At 39.0% G+C, this 23,529-nt stretch overlaps 1 protein-coding gene across 1 annotated transcript in view; it reads right to left on the bottom strand.

The window, feature by feature from the left end:
- Positions 1-20,586: 20,586 nt before the first annotated feature.
- Positions 20,587-23,529, bottom strand: part of TFAP2D (transcription factor AP-2 delta) — a 45,211-nt gene continuing 42,268 nt past the window's right edge. Inside the window, exon 8 of the mRNA XM_058164750.1 lies at positions 20,587-20,806. Within this exon, the coding sequence (XP_058020733.1) occupies positions 20,587-20,806 (220 nt within the window). The remainder of the gene's footprint in view (positions 20,807-23,529) is intronic.

Here is a 23,529-nt window from a genome sequence, read left to right as displayed (position 1 = left end):
ACTTTTTCAGGAGCTGTCCCATGTAAATCTAGGAAAATAATTCAAAGTGGATATAACTAAAGCACCAGACTGTTTAAGTATACCAAGAACAGATGCGCCTGGGCCACCAGCCCAAACTCTTGATACCAATCAATGACTGAGCATCTAAATGAACTTTCAAGCTATGAGTCTGATCGCTTCAAGGGGGTGCATTCCCCAGTACAACAGCTGACATTGCCACTTTGTAAATTTCCTATTCAGTATGCCCCTGTCTTACCAGGATTAAATTTTAATTTGTTTACTCCTGTCCAAGTATCCGCCACATTTCAAGTGCTGACTCAGAACGTCCATGGAATACAATGGAATTGAAATACCAAACACAGTGAGTAGAATGAAAATCCAGTGCCTGTCACTGGGTGGAGCTTTCTCCCTCCCAGGATATCTAAACAGGTATTGAAAAGCAAAAGAGGCCAAAAGCACAGGCCAATGATTAGCTGTGCAGCCCTCAGAACCATTTTAATATTTATCTCTATAGAAGAAAAGATTTCTGACTGATTATGTCCCATCAAGTGGCTTTCAACCCCTAGGGACCACATAAAAAGCTATCACAAAATTGAGCAATCCCTCCAAAAAGCTGATTCAGAAGATACCATGGGCAATATTTGAAAGTCAGGTCATAAATCAAGGCACTGCCTTATTCTGCTCCCACTTTGTAAAAACCCAGGACAAGATTTTCTGTCCATACAACTTTCCACCACCAAAGCAAACATGTCAACATTCTTGCACAAGAGTTTATGGAATGCATCAACTTTTAAATCACTGAGCTGTCTCTGCAAAGGACACCGCTTGCAGATCAGCCTGGAGTTTTTTCCAAATACCCAATAGAGTTATAAGACACTGTAGCCTATTCAGTTTAGCAGTTTTTGCTATCTTCTCAAAGCAATCTTGATTGGCACTGGTAATGGCCAAAGAAACTCCTGTACGAAAATATAAAGCCTCTGTGAGCTGTTGCAAATGCTAGTCAAGACTGAAAAGCTATGCCAAGCATCCTTTGAAGCAAATTAAGTTTCTTCTTTGCTTCCATATTGAGAACTGCAATGTCCTGTTCTCTGCAATGAAACAAATTTGGGCTAATGTGCATATCCCTAGTATTTATTTTGAAACACACATAATTATTATGGTTATTATTGTGCACAGTCAGCCAGATACTTGGACTAGACTTGGCACTGAAATCTTCCTATAGATACAGGATAGGCAGATACTGTTTAATAATAGTAAAGGTATTGTCACATGATGTAAACTGTTTCAAATAAAGTTGCTTTTGCAATCAATTTGTGATTTTATCACTGTCAATGTTATTCAAGTGATGCTTCACAATGCTGATATTTTGGCATTGTATCCAAGGCACATCTATCTTTGCTTTCTTTTGCAACAGTCGTTCTACTTCTTATAGATTCTTGTGACCTCCCCCACCCCCCACAATACTTTGTTTTTCTTCTGCCATGTCCAAGTACTACAATGTCCACTACCCAGACATATTGTTTGGTCTTTCTGATCAATAATTAAGTCTGAGGTGTTATGTGTCAGGTGCTTGTCTGTTTGAATAATAAAGTCCCAGAGCACTTTAGATTCTTCATATTCTATTACTTTCTCTATTTTGTGGTCTTGCCAGTTCTTGCTTGCAGGCAAGTGATATTTTTTGCATCCATTAAAATGCACCATATCTGCTCTTTTGCCATGCTATTGTTTGTAGTCAGACTATAGGATTTTCTTGCAGCAGCTAAGTATGTGGCTCACTGTTTCTTTGGCTTTTTTGCAGAGGCAGCAATTGCTATCAATTCTGGCTTTGTATATATGTGTTCTAAAAAACAACATAACAAAGAAAAAATAACAGGACAATGACATCAGCATCAATTTATAATACAAAATAAAGTATTCAGAGAAATAGAAATGGAAGAACTGCAGCAATATATTCAGAGCTAAGAAACTGAAGCCTTGCCAGAAGTAACTCAGAAGCAAACCAGGGGAGTTGGAAGAAGCCAGCATAGCTGTTGAATCATTTGTAGAATAGAATAGAATAGAATTTTTTATTGGCCAAGTGTAATTGGACACACAAGGAATTTCTCTTGGTGCATATGCTCTCAGTGTACATAAAAGGAAAGATATCTTCATCAAGGTACAATACTTACAACACTTAATGATAGTCATAGGCTACAAATAAGCAATCAGGAAACAATATCAATATCAGTATAAATCGTAAGGATACAAGCAACAAAGTTAAAGTCATAAGTGGAAGGAGATGGGTGATGGGAACAATGAGAAGATTAATAGTAGTGTAGATTTAGTAATAGTTTGACAGTGTTGAGGGAATTATTTGTTTAGCAGAGTGATGGCGTTCGGAAAAAAACCCTGTTCTTGTGTCTAGTTGTTCTGGTGTGCAGTGCTCTATAGCGTCGTTTTGAGGGTAGGAGTTGAAACAGTTTATGTCGAGGATGTGAAGGATCTGTAAATATTTTCACAGCCCTCTTTTTGATTTGTGCAGTATACAGGTCCTCAACGGAAGGCAGGTTGGTAGCAATTCTAATTACAGTTCTAATGATCCCTTGAAGTCTGTGTCTGTCTTGTTGGGTTGCAGAACCAAACCAGACAGTTATAGAAGTGCAGATGACAGATTCAATAATTCCTCTGTAGAACTGTATCAGCAGCACTTTGGGCAGTTTGAGCTTTCTAAGTTGGCGCAGAAAGAACATTCTTTGTTGTGTTTTTTTGATGACGTTTTTTGATGTTAGCTGTCCATTTTAGATCTTGTGATATAGTAGAACCTAGAAATTTGAAGGTTTCTACTGTTGATACTGTGTTGTCTAGTATTGTGAGAGGTGGAAGTATGGAAGGGTTTCTCCTAAAGTCTACCACCATTTCTACAGTTTTGAGTGTGTTCAGTTCTAGATTGTTCTGATCATCATTGTCTCAAATGAGACCGATCACTGTTGTGTCATCTGCGAACTTCAGTAATTTAACAGATGGATCGTTGGAGATGCAGTCATTGGTATACAAAGAGAAGAGAAGTGGGGAGAGCACACAGCCTTGGGGGGACCCTGTGCTAATTGTACAGGTATCTAATGTGATTCTGCTTAGCTTCACCTGCTGCTTCTTGTTTGTTAGGAAGCTTATGATCCACTTACAAGTCTGTTCAGGTACCCTTAGCTGGTTTAGCTTAGTTAGAAGAGTGTCTGGAATGATGGTATTGAATGCTGAACTAAAGTTTACAAAGAGGACCCTTGCGTAGGTCTTTGGAGATTCAAGATGTTGTAGGATGTAGTGCAGAGCCATATTAACAGCATCATCTGTTGATCTATTTGCTCGGTATGCAAGTTGCAAGGGGTCTAACAGCAGATCCATGATGGTTTTCAAGCACTAGCCTTTCAAAGGTTTTCAAACTACAGATGTTAGAGCAACTGGTCTGTAGTCATTCAGTTTCTTGATGGTGGGCTTCTTCGGCACTGGGATGGGTAGAGCATTTGAAGCAAGAAGGAACATCATTTTCATTTCTAAACCAGGCACCTTCTCCTCTACCTTTTCCTCAGAAGGAACAACACCATCTACCCAAATAAGCAAAAGTAATGGAAACAAAGAATAACTGAGCATCTAAAATAGCACAAAACAACCGAATAAGGTTGCCTGCATTGTAATGTGTTACAAAGACACATCTAGACAACTATTAAAAGAGGCCAATGCTGTAATATCAAAAAATAAGCACTTTGTCAGAAACAAACCATGGTTGCAGTTATAGTTGAATACCTTGGCTGCAAAATCAAAGGAACAGGGTAATTCTGGGCACAGCTATGGGACAAACCAAAGAAATAAAACAAAAATGCAGCTTAGATAAAGGAGATGAAAAAAGTAGAAAAAAAAAGAGAAGAAGCTGAACTTGTAATAACAGCAGAAATGGTGGCGAAAGCAGCACAGAAGATGAATTGCATAGTTTTTGGTTGAAACATCTGACTGGTCTACACACACTCATTGTCAAGCAGTTAAATATACTGCAAGGAGTTGCAACTGAAGATTGGTTAACATCTAGTAAAACATATCCAATAATGGAAGATCCAGCAAAAAGGGGCAGCCCCAGGCAACTACAGACCAGTTACCGTATTTTTCAGAGTATAAGACGCACCTTTCTCCCCCCAAAAAAGTGGGTGGAAATGTCTATGTGTCTCATACTCCAAATATTATGGTGGGGAGAGGGCAGTTGGTGCGGCACTGATTAGCTGTTCTAGAACGGGCTGCAGTGGTGGCAGTGAATGAGAGAGGGTGAATGGGTGGCAGTGGTGAATGGGCTGTGGTGAAGGGGCCATGGTAAACGGACTGCAGGAAATGGGCTGCGGTGAATGGCAGCAATGCATATATGACTCATGGCAGCAAACATACCTACTAACTCAAAGCAGCAAATCTACTTAATACTCCTTCTTCCATTTTCCCCACAACCACCATGAGGTTAATTGGGCTGAGAGAGAGAGAAAGAGAGGGTCTGGCCCGAAGTCACTCATCCAGCTTTCATACCTAAAGTGGGACTAGAACTCACAATCTCCTGTTTCTAGGTCAGCACCTTCAACACTATGCCAAACTAACTCTGGACACGTGATCATATTTGTGCTATGTGGTAGAAAGGACTCTCTCCATCTACAGACAACCAAATTTCAATAACAATGGATTTCAGGAGGAATATCCTGCATGCACACACGTGCACACAAACCCCCCACACCACACATAATTAATATCCAATCCATAGGGTAGAACTATTATTTTCTCCTACTGCTATCTTCATGCTGTGCATCATCAGTTGAAAGTAAGCTTCATTGCTTACACATTATAGACTAATTCAGAGATGGAAAACATACCATCTCCCTACCCTCAAACAGTTGGAAGGCCAAAAATGACAACTGGGGGTGGAGGGGGGAGAGAGAAGTAACCAGCATTCAAATGTTTAATAGTGGGAATGGAAGCCAGAAATAAGAAATTTGTGAGAAGAAATTTGCTCTTTCCCCACTTAGGTTGTTCCTCAACTGTCCCAAAGTTCTCAAAAACTGCATTGTTGAAATTTGGTGTCAAAATGGTCAAATTTTGGTGTTGCCTTTAATCTGCTTAGGGAAAAGGGGATTCAGTGATGGGATTCAGCCAGTTCGCACCACTTCAGGAGAACTGGTTGTTAACTTTCTGAGCAGTTGGCAAACTGGTTGTTGGAAGAAATCATTAGGGCAGAGAACCGGTTGTTAAATTACTTGAATCCCACCACTGAGGGGATTGTATCTTTTGAGCATGGGAACTGAGCCACAAACATTTCAAATTCAATTATTGATTTTAGAATGCAGATAATGAGTACTTAGTGCCATGGCTTGACTCTTAACGGTATGGAACAAAACATTAAACTTTATTGTTTATTGTTTAGGTTATGCCATTTCACAGAAGACATGGTTTTGCTTGTTTTGTCATTTTATTCTCCTTCAGATAATACTCCAAACCATCTGTCTATTTGCATCCTGTTATATACGGTATCTTCCCTGGTTAATTTTTTTTTAAAGTTTAGAATGATTTAAAATTAAATGCACAAACACAGTTACAGTTATATTCCTGAATCATTCCCCCTCCATTTAATATTTTTAAATAAAGCAGCCAGAAACTGTATAGTATAGTGTTGATGAAATATAGTACAATATGTCACTGAATACTGAGCAATGTACTTAGTTTGTCTTGTTTAGGTCCCTCAGCTGCAATAAAAACAAACAGATTTTTGACAACTCAAAGAGTGCCTCCTTTTTATATTGTAAATTGAAGTTTAGTTTAGTTTAGTTTTAGTTTTATTTAGATTTTTATACCGCCCTTCTCCCGAAGGACTCAGGGCGGTGTACAGCCAGGTAATAAAACCGTACAATATACACATTAAAACAAAAAACTTAAAACCAAGCATAATTATATAAATGGCCGAAATTTAAAACAGTCAATTTTAAAACCCTAAAATTCATACATAGCCCCAATAAAATTTAATAAAAAGAATGTGCCCTGTAATCCATTTAATCCAATGCAGCTGGGAAAGGAGGCTTTAATCTACAAAATGAATCGTTATAATACGGAATATCTCCATAATATCTCCAGCCTCGCCTGAAGAATCCAACCCTGTTTGTGTCATAATGTAATAACTGCTTCTCAGTTGCTGCAGTTTGGTTAAAAAAGGTAGTCGTCTTATAGCTTTCATAGACTCAGTAGTGCAATACTTGTCTTCTGTATGGGAATGTATTTTCATTTCATGAATATACATTAACCACTAGGGGGCACTGAAAATCTCCCAAATAATATTTTGAGTGCAAGAAGATTGTTAAGAAAAAGGTATCATCACAGTTTTGGTTAAGGAAATAGAAAAAAAAAATACATGAAATCATAGAAGGAGAAATTAGGTACAACTGCAAAAGTAGGTAATGTAATATGACTTGAAGAGGACGGATACATGTGTGTGTGTGTGTGTATGTATATATGCTCCCAGAAGCACGAAGCTGAAGCCTGAAGATGACGAATGAGACTTCGTCGAAACGTCGCCAAGACACTTCCAATTTTACATGGGAGAAAACCCGAACAACCAAAGACCTACATACAAACACCCGTGAAAACCTCAGAAAACATATATATATATATATGATTTGCGCGTGCGCGCACGTGCACACACACACACACACACACACACACACACACACACACACACGAGTGTGGAAGAAAATTGATAGTAATTTATCAGGATCCAGGAAGGCATTTCCCCTTGGCCCCTGCTGCAAACTGCTAGCATGTTCCCATGATATTTTAGAATAGCAACCTGAGATCTTTATGATACCAGGCATGCGATCTTTCCCTATGAAAGCTGTAAGGCTACACTTATCAAAGCAGACATCCTCTTAGAAATGACCTTGATGTCTCCTGTCTCTTATTCATACCTTTTTAAAAATAAACAAACACACACATACACACACAAAAGAAAATGTCATTTCACAAAAAGAAAAGAAATCTAAATGTATTTAATGATTAAAATAAACTAAAATAAAAAACACCAATATAGGACCCATGTAATAATTACAGATCATCATATAAAGTCAATTCAGTCCTGAAAGTTATGATTAAATCTAGAAAGATACAGAAAGATATTTCACCTTTCCCCCCCTCCTTTTCGGAATACAGAAACTTTTCACAAATAGGTCATGAACTCATATCCTAGATCCATTTCTCAAAATCAGAGAAATAAGTTCATTTCCCAGTAAATTCCATGTTTTGCGAATATCGTTCAACAGCACATTGAGATTCTTTACCATAATATTTATTTTAAAAATTGTACTGGTGTACAGTATATAGCTATTTAAAACCAAACAAGACTATAGCTGCACAAGACTGAATCATACAAGTTTTAAAAACTCCTGCAACTTGCTTACGGTCCCAACATTAAAAAAAATTGTGGGGTTTAATATATTACCAATGGTAAAAAATTGGAGGCTGCTAGAGTAGATGAACGGTATTAATTAAATTAGTATATGTTTCAATTGTATGCCTTACTAAAAGAATATTGCAGGTAATTGGTACTCAACGTGCAATCTCTCAAAAAGCCTTTAAAACAACCATTAGAAATCAATGTAAAATGTTGATCAATGTTTAGTCCAAACATACAAAAAAAAATCCCATCTTCCAAGTATTTGTTCTACAATGTCTATTTCTTTTGTGATTCTGGATCAAAAAGTGACCTCTACTTATTAATAAACGAAAAGTGCCTGTCAGGTTTCAAAACTAAAAATGATCATCCCTGTTTAATATACCTGGATGATAAACTTGCCAAAATTTGAAAAATGTTACATGTTTGCTTTTCATATGACTCCCAAAGAAGAAAATAATACAAGTTTAACTCCAAAGGGGAAAAGACATTACAATAATATCCCTATAATATAGTTGAAAATCTGGAAGATTAAAGCTTCCATCATCATAAAATAACCTGGATTTGGCCAAAGGTATTTGAGTAAATTTAGCTTGTCATAAAATTTTTCTCATTAGCTTACTTATCTGAGAAAGATATCGAATAGGAAGTAACATAAGAACCTCTTTTTAGGTTGATATAATGTTCATTTTGATAACATTACATTTGCCCCAAAGGATGGATTTTTTTTACTATTGGGTTATAGCTACTGAAATTGCATTTATACTTTTAGAAATATTTAATTCAACATATAGTGCTCAGTACTTTGGAATACCCAATTTAAGCTTTGCTATTATAAATGCTTGATATGGCTCATCGGTGGGTTTCTAGCATGTAACAGAATCTTTAACCATTTTTTCCCATCTGTATAAGATTATAGTTTCAGAGTCTCCCCTTTGCAAAGGCACAAGTGATAATGGATCCCTTGGTGCCTCCATCAGGGATCCCTTAAATGCATTCCAGAGAGTTAACAAGTTGGTTGCGTCTGGTTTATTTTTCCGAAAAAGAATATATTTCCTTCTTAATATATTCCACAAATCGACAATCTCTTAGGAGGGAAATATTCTGATACCATCTAGAATTGACTGATTTATGATGATTAAATTTTAGTATTAAGGATCACTGGAACACAAACTGAGATTATGATAGGGCCTTTTGTAGAGTCCATAACTTGATTTACCAAAATAGAAAAAAAAAACCCCCACCTAAATCTTAAGGCTGAAGAATTTTAATGCGCATATGATAATATTGGTCATGGGTGTCAAACTCGCGGTGTCATGTTGTTGTAACATGATGTTTCATAATGTTTTTCCCATTTGCAGAGCTGGGGTGGACGTGGCCTGTGTGTGATGCATCCAGCCTGCGGGCTGTCGTGTCCCACTCCTCCGCTGACGGCCGGGTCAGGGAAATCCGAATCAGGCTTGCCTCTGCAGCTCTGCCCAAAGTCCTAGCAAAGTCCTCAGAGCAGGCAGGAGACCAGAAAGTGACTTCAGCAAGATAAGTTCGACTTTGCCTGACTCAGAGACTGCCAGAAAGCAGATCCTTTATATAGGCCATGGGGTGTGGCTCCATGACTCAGCACTCATTAAGGCCTGCCCCTCCCTTCCTTCTGTTGCCTCCGCCTATCCAATCTTCTGATGCGAGGGTCACTCCAATCAGCAGCTGTTGGAAATAAACTTTCCTCAGGCTCACATGCTGTGGAGGAGGGGGAGGGGTCTAGCTGCTCCGTTTGCCTGGGCATGGAGCCAGGGCTGGGGCCGGGGGGTGCTCCCTCCTCTGCAGCTTGCTTGGGCATGGAGCCAGGGCTGGGACCGGGAGGTGCCCCCTCCTCTTCAGCTTGTCTGGGCATGGAGCCAGGACTGGGGCTGGGAGGCATACATTCCTCCGTGTTCGGGAGCAGATAAGAAGGCCCCGGCTGCGGTGAGAGCGGGCAAGACACAACACGGGCTGCCAATTTGACACTCCTGATATAGGTAGTCCATGCTTAATGACTACTTGTTCAGCAATTGTTAAAAGTTACAGTGGCAATGAATAAGTGGTATTTATGACTGGTCCTTGAAGTTCCTGCCTTCCCAGCACTCCCAGAGTCATGTGATTGCAGTATGAGTGCTTGGCAACCTATTTGCACTTATGACAGTTGCAGTGTCCCACAGTCACAGAATTGTCAATTGCAGCCTTCTCTGCCAGTTTTTCACAAACAAATGAGGAAGGTGGCAAGGAAAGTTGCAAGTTGCTCCATTAAGTTGCTCACATCCTTTGCCACTAAAGCAGCCAGACCCAGCTCTGCCACACTCAATCCTTGCCATATGCATATTTGGGTTATGCCCAGGGGTGAAATGCTCCCAGTAGCTATGGTGGCGGGTGGTTCGGAGAACCGGTAGCAAAAATCCTTGGCCCTACCCCCTGCCCCAGCTGAGCCACGTGATCATCAGAGTGTTGTTTTTTTTACTTTTAAAAGCATTTTTTTTTCGGCCGAAAAAATGCTTTTAAAAGTAAAAAAAAAACCTTTGATGATCGAGCGGCTCAGCTGGGATCATCAGAACCCTTTAAAAGCCGGCCCTGCTGCCAGAAAGTGACTTGGAGCCGGGCCTGCTGCCAGAAAGTGACTTGGACAGTGAGGGGGAAGGGCCGTCAGGACTTACCTCGGGAGCACTGGCTTCCCTGGCTCAGCTCCAGGAGCCAGAAGCAGGCCAGGTGAAAGAGATAACGAGGCCTCCTTCCCCAACTCTCCCCCCCCCCCAGGCCATGCCTGCAGACCCAGCTGACAGCAATCAGGCTTGGTTGAACCCTAGGTTTTGTAGGCAGGAGAGGAGGGAACAACAGAAGCAAGGTTGGGGCAGGCCTAGGAAGTGCTAAGTCATGGAGCCACACCCCACAGGATATAAAAGGCAGCGAGAGCTGCTGTGTCTCTTTGTAACAGGCAAACCCACTGATTAAGAGCTGAAGTTTGTTTCTGGGTGACTCACTAGCGTTGTGGAAGATAACGGAGGCTCTTGGCAGACGCTGGCTATTCTGCAGCCAGAGCTGATAGTGCCGGCTAATTAAGCCATCACTCGGATGGAGGTGAGGGAGGACAGAACATAGAACCTTTAAAAAGCATGTTTTCTACAAGCTCTTCAGCCGAAGAGGTTATTAAAAAAATCCTTTAAAAAGATTCAGAAGAGCCTTTTAAAAGGTTTTTTTCTTCTGGCAATCCCAGCTGAGTTGCCTGATCATCACAGGCTTTTAAAATCATTTTTTTACAACCTCTTACAACAGCCCCCGCCCATGCCCACCCAATCGCCCGGTCCCCACTTGCCTTCTTGCTGCTTCTTTCAGGCTCGCTCCTGCCTTGCTTTGCTTCGGCTGCTGCAATCAATTGCATCAGCTAGCAACTGAATCTGCCCGCCTGCAATCCATCTCATCAGTGAGCAACTCAAGCTGCCTGCCTTGTCCCTTGAATTGGGTAAGTAACGGGGGGTGGGGGAGCTTTAAAAATAGTTAATTGGGTTTTTTTTTAAGTAGTTTTTTTTTAGACAGCAATTTAAAGTTAAGGAAGTTTTAAATTTAGCTGTTTTTATCTAAAAATATAAAAAAAATAAAATAATAAAATAAAATATTTGTGCAGCTTTCTGAGATTAGGTGTGTTTCTGTAGTGTTTCACTCTAACTACACAAACACACAAAATCTCACAAAGCTGTATGTGGCATTGTGTGTGTGTGTGTGTGTGAGAGAGAGAGAGTCGTGTTGTGTTGTGTGTGTGTAAAATGTGAAAGTTGGTTTTTGAGCTTTTTGTGGCTGTGTGAGGTTCCTGCTTGTAGCAGGGGCCATTTTGGGTGAAGTACAGCTGCTTTTACATTGTGTGTGAGTCAGTTGTGTTGTGTGTGTGTGTAAAGTGTGAAAGTTGGTTTTTGGTATCTCTTATTGTTTTGTATACTTTGTTTATTATTTTTATTATTTATTGTTATTGGCCACGCCCACCTGGTCACCTAACCCCCTCAAGCCACGCCCACCAATTAAGCCACGCACACAGAACCGGTAGGGAAAATATTTAGATTTCACCCCTGGTTATGCCCCAATATCTATTAATTCCAATATCACTAGTCTCCCTATGGGTGTAATTTATATTTTGAATAGAATGCCCTTATCTCTCCCCACTAAAGTCACTCATGGGGATGCATTGAACCATGCTAGGATTAGAGCCTTCCTGAGTTTAGGGATAGCAATTTGACTTAAATATCTTAAATATCTTAAATAGGTCTGGAAACATTGTGGGACCTACTTTTAAAAATTAGGGAGGAATATCATATTCAATTAAATTTGGATGTTCTTAAGACCTTGTTTGAGTATCTCTGTTGCATGCTCATGCCCTAACACACATTCTAGATTAAAAAAAGCTAGTAATTTTGTTGCTTGTGAACTGTCTTAGCCCAAGTCCAAATAGGAAGTTATATATGCTGGGACAAAAATGACGTAAAGATATATATCTAAGCATTAGCTTCATCTTACTAATATTAGCTTGGAGATGTACAGTTACATCTGAAGTGTAACATGGAATTTCCAAAATGCTTCTAAGAAACTTAGCCTGGACCTTTTGCAAGGGGTCAAAAGAGGTTTATAGAGCTACCTGGCCATGTTATAATTGTGCATGAAGTTGAACTGAATGTACTGCAAGTACAGCAGGAACGTGTGATACAAAGAAATGTTTGCCTGGCGGTGGCAGATCTTCAGGCCTTTGGAACTGCATGTTCCCTATGCATGCAATCCAATGTTTGGTTGTGAACTGGCATATGACATTGAGATGCTTAAAAGCACTTGACTTGCCTGGTAGAATCAAATTAAAGGGCAAACACATTGGCTTTATTATAATTAATCCCTAGTGTCGCTGCATTATAATATACAGCCAGGGTCTACAATGTTCTTTTTAGACCTGATGAACTCTAAACAACTCTGCATATAAGAGAACTGTTCCTATGCAAATTCTAGGGATGATGAGAGAGATCAATTATTCTAGCAACTAAAGGATTGATATAATAATTAAACAGTGATGGTGGCAGAATGTATCCCTTCCAGACTCCACTATTGACAGGAATCTCCTTAGTATAATGTCCCTTGGAGTTGAAGTTGAATTTTATAACTGAATTATCATATAATTTATACATAAAGAGAAGAAGCTTAGGCTGGGAAATTAAATCAAAGACCATTCTGAAATCTCTAAAAGGTGCATGTAGCTTAGCACATGGTTTGCAAATGTATCTTTTGGCCAAGTGGTCATGAGAGCAATTCCAATTCACATAGAAGAAGAAGGAGATGAAAGGGAAACAAAACTGTTATTCATCATCCAGAGCATATAAAACTTCCACAGCAGCCTATCAACTTGTTCATATGGACCACTTGGATCTCATACTCAAGAGAGACAGAAGATTGACAGATGCAGAAAAAATATTTCACTCTCTTAGTTCTTGCAAGCAAAAGCACCAAATATAAGTCTTGCTGTAATTGGAACACTGTAAAAAAGATCTGGGTAAATCACATTTTTTCATCCATGGTATTTCAGCTTGGTGGGTTGTCTTGAAAGTTGTAGGAGCTGACCTCTATACTAGATGTTAGAAATTTAACAATTATAGGGGCAGGTCTCAGTGAGGGATTGCCTATTGCCCTTAATTTGTAAGCATCCATTATTTCAAGTTTAAAATCAGCCAGCAGTGAGAAGATTTCCTGAAGGCATCCTTCTATGTAATTTAACAGCAGCTTCTGCTGCTTGGTGTGTAAAGGTTGGTTAATTATTTTTAAATTATTTCTGGAGAGTTGCCCCTGCACTCTATGTAGTGCAGTTTGTAAATTTGTAATGAGTTTATCAGGGGATTGGTTCTTTTTTTTTTCCTTTAAAGTTTTAATTATAATTTCAAGAGAAATAGCAATAATGCTCTTCAAGGCGTCCAGATCTTTATCAAATTTAAAGCCTTGGGATTTCATGATTTTGTGTTTCATGGATCCTAGATTTGCCACTTTCCAAACATACTGCAAATTTACCATCTACCATCAATAAAATCAATTTGAGTTTTAGGATTAATTGATCTTGATCTTGCTGAGATGGGGATTCACTGGAAGTTAATAAAGTTATGGAAGTTTTCTAATCTACCAAAGATTAGGAAGAGAACATCATTTCTTTTCTGAAATTTCAATGGAGTGCATTGGCTCCTCCAGCTTTTCTCCCTTGCCACCTATCCAGAGTAGAACTGTTAGTTTGAAATGTTGAAGGAGGAGCTCTTTCAATGTCATGAGGCATGTTGTAAAATAACATTGCATCCATGTTATAAAGACAAGCTGAAAGAGTTACAATAGCAGTAATAGCAGTGTGAATAACTGAAAAGAAAATTAAAGTCCTAATGGGCAACCACTTAAATATGAGCCAACAGTGTGCTGCATCCACCAAAAATGTCAATGCTGCCCTAGGCTACATCAATAGAGAACATGGGAAGTGGTAGTACCAATTTATAATTGGTATAATTGGTAAGACCACACTTGAAATATTGCATCCAGTTTTGGCCACTACGATATAAAAAAAGATGTTGGGATTCTAGAAAAAGTGCAGAGGAGAGCAACAAAGATGTTTAGGGGCCTAAACAAAGGAACAGTTGCAGGAATTGGGCATATCTAGTTTAAAGAAAAGAAGGACTATAGTGACATAGTAGCAGTCTTCCAATATTTGAGGGACTGCCACAAAGAAGAGGGAGTCAAGTTATTTTCCAAAGCACTTGAAGGCAGAACAAGAAGCAATGGATGGAAACTAACCAAGGAGAGAAGGAGAACTAAGAACTAAGGAGAAATTTCCTAATGGTGACAACAATTAACCAGTGGAAAGGCTTGCCTTCAAAAGTTGTGGGGGCTCCCTCACTGGAGGTTTTTAAGAAGAGATTAGACAGCCATTTGTCTGAAATGGTATAGGGTCCCCTGCTTGAGCCGGGGGTTGGATAAGAAGACCTCCAAGGTCCCTTCCAACTCTGTTATTCTGTTATTCTGTCTGGGGATAGATCACTCACTATTCAGCTATCTGTATGAGTAATTCCATTTATAAGTTCATCTCAGAATAAAGAAAGGCAGCCAGCCAACATGGCAATCATAAAAACTAGAAATCTGTCTCATTCATGTCAGTGGGTGCACTTGGAATGCTGGTTGGTTCCAGACAAGAGTGGAATATGCTCTACCCCCAAGCATATATACATGTTAAATGTTATTCTTTATTTCATTTTGCACTGTCAGCATTTACAAGTGCAAGAGTTGATCACTATATCCAGAAAAAAATTCTCATAAGAGCTACTAAATCTCTAGGGCAGCTGAATTGCATGGGAATTACACAAAAAAATGTGATTCTGTAGTCCATGGTAGACTGGAAACACAAGGGGATGTCCCTTTGTCAGCTGTACCCATGGAGGAACTTGGCCCACTAAAGGACCATTTGAAAATTTAGGGAATCTTCATTGAAAGATTCATTTCTTATAGAAAGATTTAACTGCTATCAGTTATGTTTAGTCACTACACCAGCAGTACTGGAATGTTTCATTTTGGCATTGATTGATTGATTGATTCCTTTCAGACTAAACTTATCTGCGTCCTGATTTGATTTACAGACAACTGTGTTCATAAAAGGTAAGACTACCTGTTCGTCAGGACCCTTCCCAAATTCCAGTGCAAAGATCCCTGAATCATTCTTACTGGCACAAATCACTAGAGGGAATATTGTATGTGATACAACCCGGTAAAGTGAAAATCTTTGCCCTTTTGCGTATTGCTGAGATATAATCAGGCCAACCTAGTGACTGAAAATTTTGGGGATTGTTATTCCGATATAGCTAGGAAGCACTAAGTAGGGAAAAAAACTGTCTTTTCCTCTGCTATTTTCCTGCAGCCAATTTTGTACTAGGAGAATACATTTTTCGCTAAGGTTCCACCAGTACTAATAGCAAATGGGCCAAATTAGATCCATGACATGATGTTTTGCTTAAAGACAGTGGCATAGGGGATAAAAGTGAACATGAAATGGTTCTGCACCCTTCCTTGATTCTATCTGAAATATCTCTAAAGTACCTTTCTCTCCCTCCACAATCATTTCCTTAGCCAGTTTGTGATACTATGTACTATAGTTTTTGGAGTATAAAACGCACCTTAGTTTTTGGGGAGGAAAATAAGAAAAAAGCTGATTGGCAGGTGGATCGGCCTCCGGGAATACCCCCAGTCAGCTGTTCCAGAGGTGAATTTTAACAACAGGTTCCTTGGTTGTGAGCTCTGTGCCTTGCTTTTTTTAACTATTTTTTCTGCCTCTGAAAGCCTCTGAAACAGCTTCAGAAAAAAAGCCACTGAAGCTCTGTTTGGGGGCTTCTTTTCTGAAACTCTATTTGGGTTTTTTTTTTCTGAAGCTCTGTTTGGGGGCTTCTTTTCTGAAGCTTCTTTTCTGAAGCTTCTTTTCAGCCTCTGAAACCTCCATTTGAGAAGCTGGGTGGGGCTACATTCGAAGTATAAAATGCACCCAAATTGTCACTCTCTTTTTTGGGGAAAAAAGGTATGTTTTATACTCTGAAAAATACGGTATCTAATAGGGCAAAAAGACCCTTCCGACCCAGTTTATACTCAGGAATCAAATAGACCTTTTGTTTCTGGATGGATGTCAACCTTCCTGAGTGGTAATTTAGAGAGATGGGTTGAATTACTGTGAAAAAAAGAAGATGAAATTTGAGCATCAATATGTGGTAGGTTGTGTTAACACAACCGTTAAGTGATGAGGTTAAATTTATTGTTGTGCCTGGAAGTATATCTTCAAATTGTACTGTAAATACACACACCCCCAACCAAGTAATTTCATTATTTTGTCTTCTCAGTTTTCTGATCATGAAAGTGATCAGACCCAGGAATATTATGTCTTACAAAGCTTTCAAGTCTTCCCAGGACTACTGTTTCTGGTATCTGTAACAAAGTCTTCAGGGCTCAGAGTAGTCAAGAGATCTTTTACCTTTATGCCTAAGTACAGTTACTTGGAAGTAAGACTCACTACATTTAGTGGAACTCTTGAATACAGAAGAATAAGACAAGGTCTTCTCATTATTCTACTTGATACTGTTTTGCAAGCCATTCTAGCTAGATTAACACATCCCACTGATTACTTTGAAGCAGTGTTTGCTCACTAGGACATAGTAATTGAATTCACATGTCTTGCTAAGTTATATTGAAATAAACCACATACCAGCTTAATAAATATGAACTGCATGTCCTTACATTGCTTGGATTCTCACAACTTGCAAAATTTTCTTTGTATCACTCTGGTTTTTAAACACTAATTTACAATGTTTGGCAAATTCTGCTTAGATGATTTCACAAACCCTGGTTTCATATGTTGTGTGAACACAGCCATTATATAAAAGGTATCAATTTAACCTGGCAGGAAGATTGATTGATAGACAACACAATTCTACTTGCATTTCTCTTACCCAGAAAGGTGGTGGTAAAGGCAGCATCTCTGCCGTTCACATGTTATTGCTGCTTAGAAATTATTTCCAAGTACATAAATCAGCATTGATTTTATTGCTGTGAAATGTTCACTTAAATGTGGTCATATTTTCTTAGGGTCATGTCTAATAGACAAGTCATATAAGAAACAGGAAAAAAAAACTATGCATTTCATTGCCAAATTATAAAGGATCCCATCAAAATGGGAGGGGAAATCACAAAGTCTTGCTTGTGTCCATGTGCTCACTCACATTTAAATACAAGTACAATGATTGCTATATGGAGTCCATCATACAAAAGGAAAGCCATGGGTTTAAATTACAATCATCGTAAACTGGAACTGAAACCGGATCTTTATCTGATGTGGGAAGACCACCTGCTCTTCTCAGCCTCCTGAACTGCAATCCAGCCAGGAGAAAAATGATTTGAACATCACCTCTCAGAGCATTGCTATTGGCCTGAAATCTCTTGCTGCTGGTTTTTCTTGCCCTTTTATAAGTCAACTGTTGGGGCACGATCTCTTTGAAGATCAATTGATGGAGAATAATCCTCATCCCTTTCTGGTGGATTAGTGTCCAGAGCAAAGAGGGCTTTCCCCCCTTTTCTTTTATTAAAATCACCAAGAGTAGAGAAGAATACAAGTATATATATATATATAAAAAAACCAGAAACAAAACAGGGTGCCATCAGATTAGTGCTTCTACAAAACAATCATGCTTGTGAGGAAATCTTGAAAGCAAGGTATGAACAGGGTGCCATATTTACACAGAGGTTTGAGCGAGATCATTCACTAGATCCCTTTGTGTTTGTTAGATCATCAAGTTATAGGTGAAACAGTCATACTACACATCAGATGGCAACGAATAATTTTTTTCTTTGATATGAAGCCTCAGGCTATATTATATTCAGCCGCAGCTTACCTCCTAGTCTCAGACAAGTGGTTTCCACACTATTTAGTTTTTAGATATGCATTTTATAAACATGTAATATGTGAAGGATGCCCTAAATATGGTTGCATGTCAGACAGAGATCTTTGGATGCTGAGCTTACTTATTAATCAATAATAACAACAAAAAGAGCCAAATTGGTCATTAAAGACCAAGTGAGATATTTAAATGTGGATTGAACAAGGAAAGGACTGAAAAGTTGCAATGAAGTTTTTACCAGAATTTCACAATTAGAGAAAGGGTCTTGATTGTTGCCATCTAAAATATAGGCAATTATTTAATGACAAGTAGACCTCTGAATGCTGAACGTACACTCTCAAGAGACCTAGCCGTTCTGATTGAAAACATCTTCTCATTCTTGAATGTAGAATAACATTTCTTAGTAAAAGCAATCATTGACGATCTTATTCTCATTGTTTGTTGGTTGCTGTCAGAAACTAACAAGTGACAGATCAGACCAGATACTTGTGCCTCTTACCCATCCCAAAGACATGAAATTCTACCTAACAAAGATAAGCTTGTTAAACTCACTTTTGAATCCAAAAGTACAAATAATACATTCATATGGCCTACCAGACATGATTATAATACTTAAACAATCATATAAGTTTAGCCATATTTTAGTGAAATTACAATTATTGCTTAGTGTGTAGATTTTACTATAGCATCAATTGACTTTGATGGAACTACCTTTGTACCTTTTTAATTTTGATTGTGTGTTTGCTTTTTTGGGGAGGGGGAAGACAAATGTCTCCAACTGAAATAACATGCTCACTATATGGCAGCATACTGGCCCCATAATTGCTTTGTATAATAGGGCAGTAATATGCTTAGGCAGATCAAAGGCTTTGAATGAACTATGCCAGGATACTAGATGAGATTTCAATGCAGGTAGTCCTTGTTTAATTGCTTCCTTGTTCAGCAACCATAGTTATGACAGGGATGAAAAAGTAACTTTACAACCAATCCTTGCATTGGTGACCTTCACAGATCTATAAAGCAAAGGAAAACTGAAGTAAAATCTTAAGCACAGTAGCAGTTTCACATAGTGACTGCTTTGCTTAATTATTGAGTTGCTGATCCCAATTGTGTATGCTGAATGAGGATTACCTATACTGCTAATTTGTGACTCAGTCCTGACAAGTAAATCTAACCAATCTTGGCTGATCTCAAAAAGTTAATGGGAGCAGGTTAGATTAGTACTTAGGTAGGCAAACAAGTCTAGGCAAAATTAGATAGTTATAAACTGCCACAAACAGGAAGCTGGGCATTAATTTCCTGATAAATATAATATTTTAAAAAAACCTTGAAAAATGGCAATGGCAACCAAGTTCTATATTATTATCATATAAATTTTGTGGGTGATTTAAATGGGCAGATTTTACTTTTTGAAGTTTTACTTTCCTCCTGGATTAAAAAGAACTCTTCACTGCTTCTGTAAGCATATCACTCATATCACCATGGCAATATGAGAGCCAGGAACCCATACATAAGTATGTCTTCTAAGGATGGTCACCTTAGTTTATTTTTACATCCTTAGTTTGTCTATGACAAGACAACATCTGCAGCAATGGGCACTCTTTATGCAGGCTGTTCTAGGAGAACCTTGCCTATTCAATGATGCCCAGAGCCTACTTACTTTCAACAACTCAGCATATACTGTTATTCTTTCAAGCATTCCTGGAGATATGCCTCAGAGAACTAGAACAAGGAAGACTAACCTAGACCTGTTCTCTATCACCACCTGGAGAACATATGGTGTTGAATCAGAGCTGTTATGAAAAAGAAGGCAAACCCCCCCAGAAATATCAAAATAATACAATAGTCTTCTCCATTCCCTTCTTTTGAACCAGAAGAATATGTGACTGTATACCATTTCTTGCTGAGATGAAAATGGGCTAATAAGTGGAAACGCAAATAAGAAAGATACTCATTGAATGTGTCATTTGACTTCTACTAAGCAGAAATAAAAAGGCGATAGATTAAAGTCCAGGCTCATTCATTCTAATCTGTGATGTCATCCTGAGGCTGATCCTTGAATGAGAAGGATTCGACCTTGGTGGACTTTGACATAGCTCTGATGAGGATTATTTATAAATTCCCAGGCCTCAAATCATCAGTCCTGGCAATGCGGTGGTTGTACTCTTAAGAGCTCTAAGGTTTTTCATCTTTCAGTCAGGGGTCTTTTGTATGTTGTCAGAAGTGAAAAGAGGTGTTCTTTCATCAGATGGGTGGTGCGATACAATTTTCCCCACTAGTACAAGTGTATCCCATGATCATATATTTTCATGATCCTGAATGGCATTCTTGAGTCTGGAAATGCCAAGAAAATGTGTATTGATGTAATGTTTGGAATGATTGAATGAATGTGTGCACGCATGTGCATACACACACACACACACACACACACACACACACACACACACACACACAGACACACACACACAGCAGTTTCAAGAGCAACACTTAAAAATGGATAGTCTCATCACATGGTTGATGTCCGTAGAGTTGGTAGATTTTTTTTACAACTTTTTTCTTCCCCCCCCCTTCAGTTTGGTCCACAGGAGCGAGATGACCTTCAATGAAATATACAGGCATATATAGATATAGTTAGATAGATATATGTTCTTTTTAAAAAAAATAACAGCAGCAAAGTTCTCTGGAAATAGATTCTGTCTGATGTTGCTAGTCTGTCTTTTCTGTTTTGCCCTCTTTCACTGCTGCCTCTGACGTTTTCCTCAGTGGGACTTTCTCTGAATTGCTGTGTCCTTGGCCGGATTCTGCTGCTCCACCATTTTTGTGCGCTGTGTGTTTTTCCAAGTAGTTCAGCATTTCACTTAGAACAGTTTGGAAAGTGCTTAGGGCAGCACAAATCGCAGGAGTTCCAAAGCCATGAGTAATCAAACTGTAAAGCAGGCAAAAAAGAGAGAAATATTGAAGAGTTTACTATATATGTGATATATATATATATATATGTTTTCTGAGGTTTTCGCGGGTGTTTGTTTGTACGACCACGAACACGAAGCCAAACAACAGCAATGCAGCTCACCAGCTCAAATCCCCCTGCAACTCAGACTAATCTGAGCACAACCAAGCCCCCACCCAAACAGGACACACCCCCAGCCAATCAGAGCACAAAAAAAACCCCATCCAATCAGAGCACAGCCAAGCTCCCACCCAATCAGTTCAAACTCCCACTAGCAGTTAAAAAGGAAGAAACAATCACACTGCAATCACACATTGCTCCCAGAAGCACGAAGCTGAAGCCTGAAGATGATGAATGAGATTTCGTCGAAACGTCGCCAAGACACTTCCAATTTTACGCAGGAGAAAACCCGAATAACCAAAGACCTACATATATATATGTATATATATATATATATTCGTAGGTTTTCACGGGTATAGGTATGTAGGTCTTGGCATATTTAGGTCTTTTTCCGTGTAAGGTTGAGAGTATCTTGGCGTCGTTTCAACAAGGTCTCACTCGTCATCTTCAGCTCTTTTTGCTATAAGCACCAGCCTGAAGATGATGAGTGAGACCTCATTGAAACGTTGCCAAGATACTCTCAACCTTTCATGGGAAAAGACCCGAATACGCCAAGACCTAAACACACACACACACACACACACACACACACACACACACACACACCCCTCTAAAATATTTATTATATTTACTTACTATTTATAAATATTTATTACTCTTGATAGAAAGAAGATTGACACCCCCCCCCCAATTAACACATCCAGGCAGATATGGTGTCAAAGATGTTTTTTTTCTAAATGAAGATGCTGTGAACTCCCATGGACGCAAGTCTACATAAACGCATGCTCTCTAAGAAATTCATATGATTGCCAATTGCATATGGTTACCAATTGGATTTGCCTCCTTGGGTGATAAAGGGTACATTTCCACAAAATAAATAATTCCCACCCTCAAAATGAAGGTATTTCATTTGTTTCAGACATAAAGGGCACAAGGGGTAAGTATCATATGTCAGCTTCTGTGAAGACCTATGTGTACCTACAAGGAACTTGCGAATATACAGTAACAACAAACCTTGGTTTACACCTAAACTTAAGCAGCTACGACATTCCAAAGAGGAAGCCTACAGAAAAGGTGATAAAACGCTGTACAATCAGGCCAGAAATGCACTAACAAGGGAGATCAGAGCAGCAAAAAGAAGCTACTCTGAAAAGCTAAAGAATCAGTTTTCAGCAAATGAACCAGCAAACATGTGGAAAACTCTTAAAAATATCACCGGCAAACCTCACTTCTAAGAGGAACTTATTCCATAAGGTGGTGCAACAGAGAATATGGTACAATTAAGAGCTTCTTCGAGGAGAATCACACTGAACAAACTGATTCTTTTTAGAGAATGGAGTCCAGCAGATACATAGGCATCACAGCATCTAGGGTTTCATATATCAAATGAGCTTGTTAGACTGCACAAGAAATTTAGTGTAAACAATGGAGAGCCCATAGTATCATAGGCTCTTTGCAGGGAGCACCTGCCAATAAATGGGCTTCTTCAGACAGAATGCACTGCAGGAGTCCAGCCATGTAGTAATGAAGTTTCTCCATTTAACCATAGAGTAATGTTTGTAAGCCACCCAGAGTCACCTCTAGACACGATGGGCATCCAATCAATCAATCAATCAATCAATCAATCAAACAAACAAATAAATAAATAAATAAATAAATAAATGAGGTCTTTTGTGAGATCTTTTTGCCTCAGGTATGACTCTTGGCACAAACTGGCACCCGGCTATAGCCTCCACCTTTCTATCCAGTAGTAGGTCTGATTCCAAGAGGACCCAAAATAATTGATCTAATCCCTCAGTGCTAGATGAACAGGCAGGAGCTGATTGAGAATCTTGATGAACCCTCCATCTTACCTGGGCCCAATTTCAGTCAATTTTGTCCTAGACAGAACTGTTACAGTCTCCAGGCAAAATTCCCATAGCATCAACCATAAGGCCCAGAGTGATGATGCACAACTGGCTATTAGTGCAGTGATAATATTGAACTGATGGATGACTTTCCTTATTGGTTTTATGTAGATGTTAAATAATAGGATCAAAAGAGTAATTTTTTGGGCACTCTACAAGTGAGGCACACAATGCATCACAGTGATGCACAAAATAGTCATAATGGCCAGGTGAGATATCTGCCTATTTATTTCTCCTTGAAAAAGAGCTGACAACCCTATTGGCTGCATCCCTGCCCAGATGTCTGCATTGCCATCTACAGGGAATGGATTAAAGGTACCTCAAATGTTTCAGTTTCCCAAAAGTCTTTTCAATTGTGGTGGAATAGAAATATGTTAAATAATAAATTGTATTCTGCTTAAATGTTGCAAGGAGAATATATAGAACATTTTCATAGTATCCAATGGCTATTCCCTTAATGATTTGTGGCCTCTTTTCTAGGAAATCAGCTGACAAGCCAACAAAAAGCCCATGGTATTCAACAATACATGACTCTGCATTGCAGCCAGTCCTTTGTGGAGGAATCTAGGAAAAACTTCCTAGACTGGAATTCTTAAGGCTACTAGATCAGAGTTACAAACTCCAGGTGACCATTTGCACTTAGTAAGAATTTGTGTTTTCCACATCTCTAATGAT

Source organism: Ahaetulla prasina, chromosome 1 (assembly GCF_028640845.1).
Source record: "Ahaetulla prasina isolate Xishuangbanna chromosome 1, ASM2864084v1, whole genome shotgun sequence".
Lineage (NCBI taxonomy): Eukaryota > Metazoa > Chordata > Lepidosauria > Squamata > Colubridae > Ahaetulla > Ahaetulla prasina.
The sequence above is the reverse complement of the archived record's forward strand: the minus strand, read 5'-3'. Positions and strand labels throughout refer to the sequence as shown.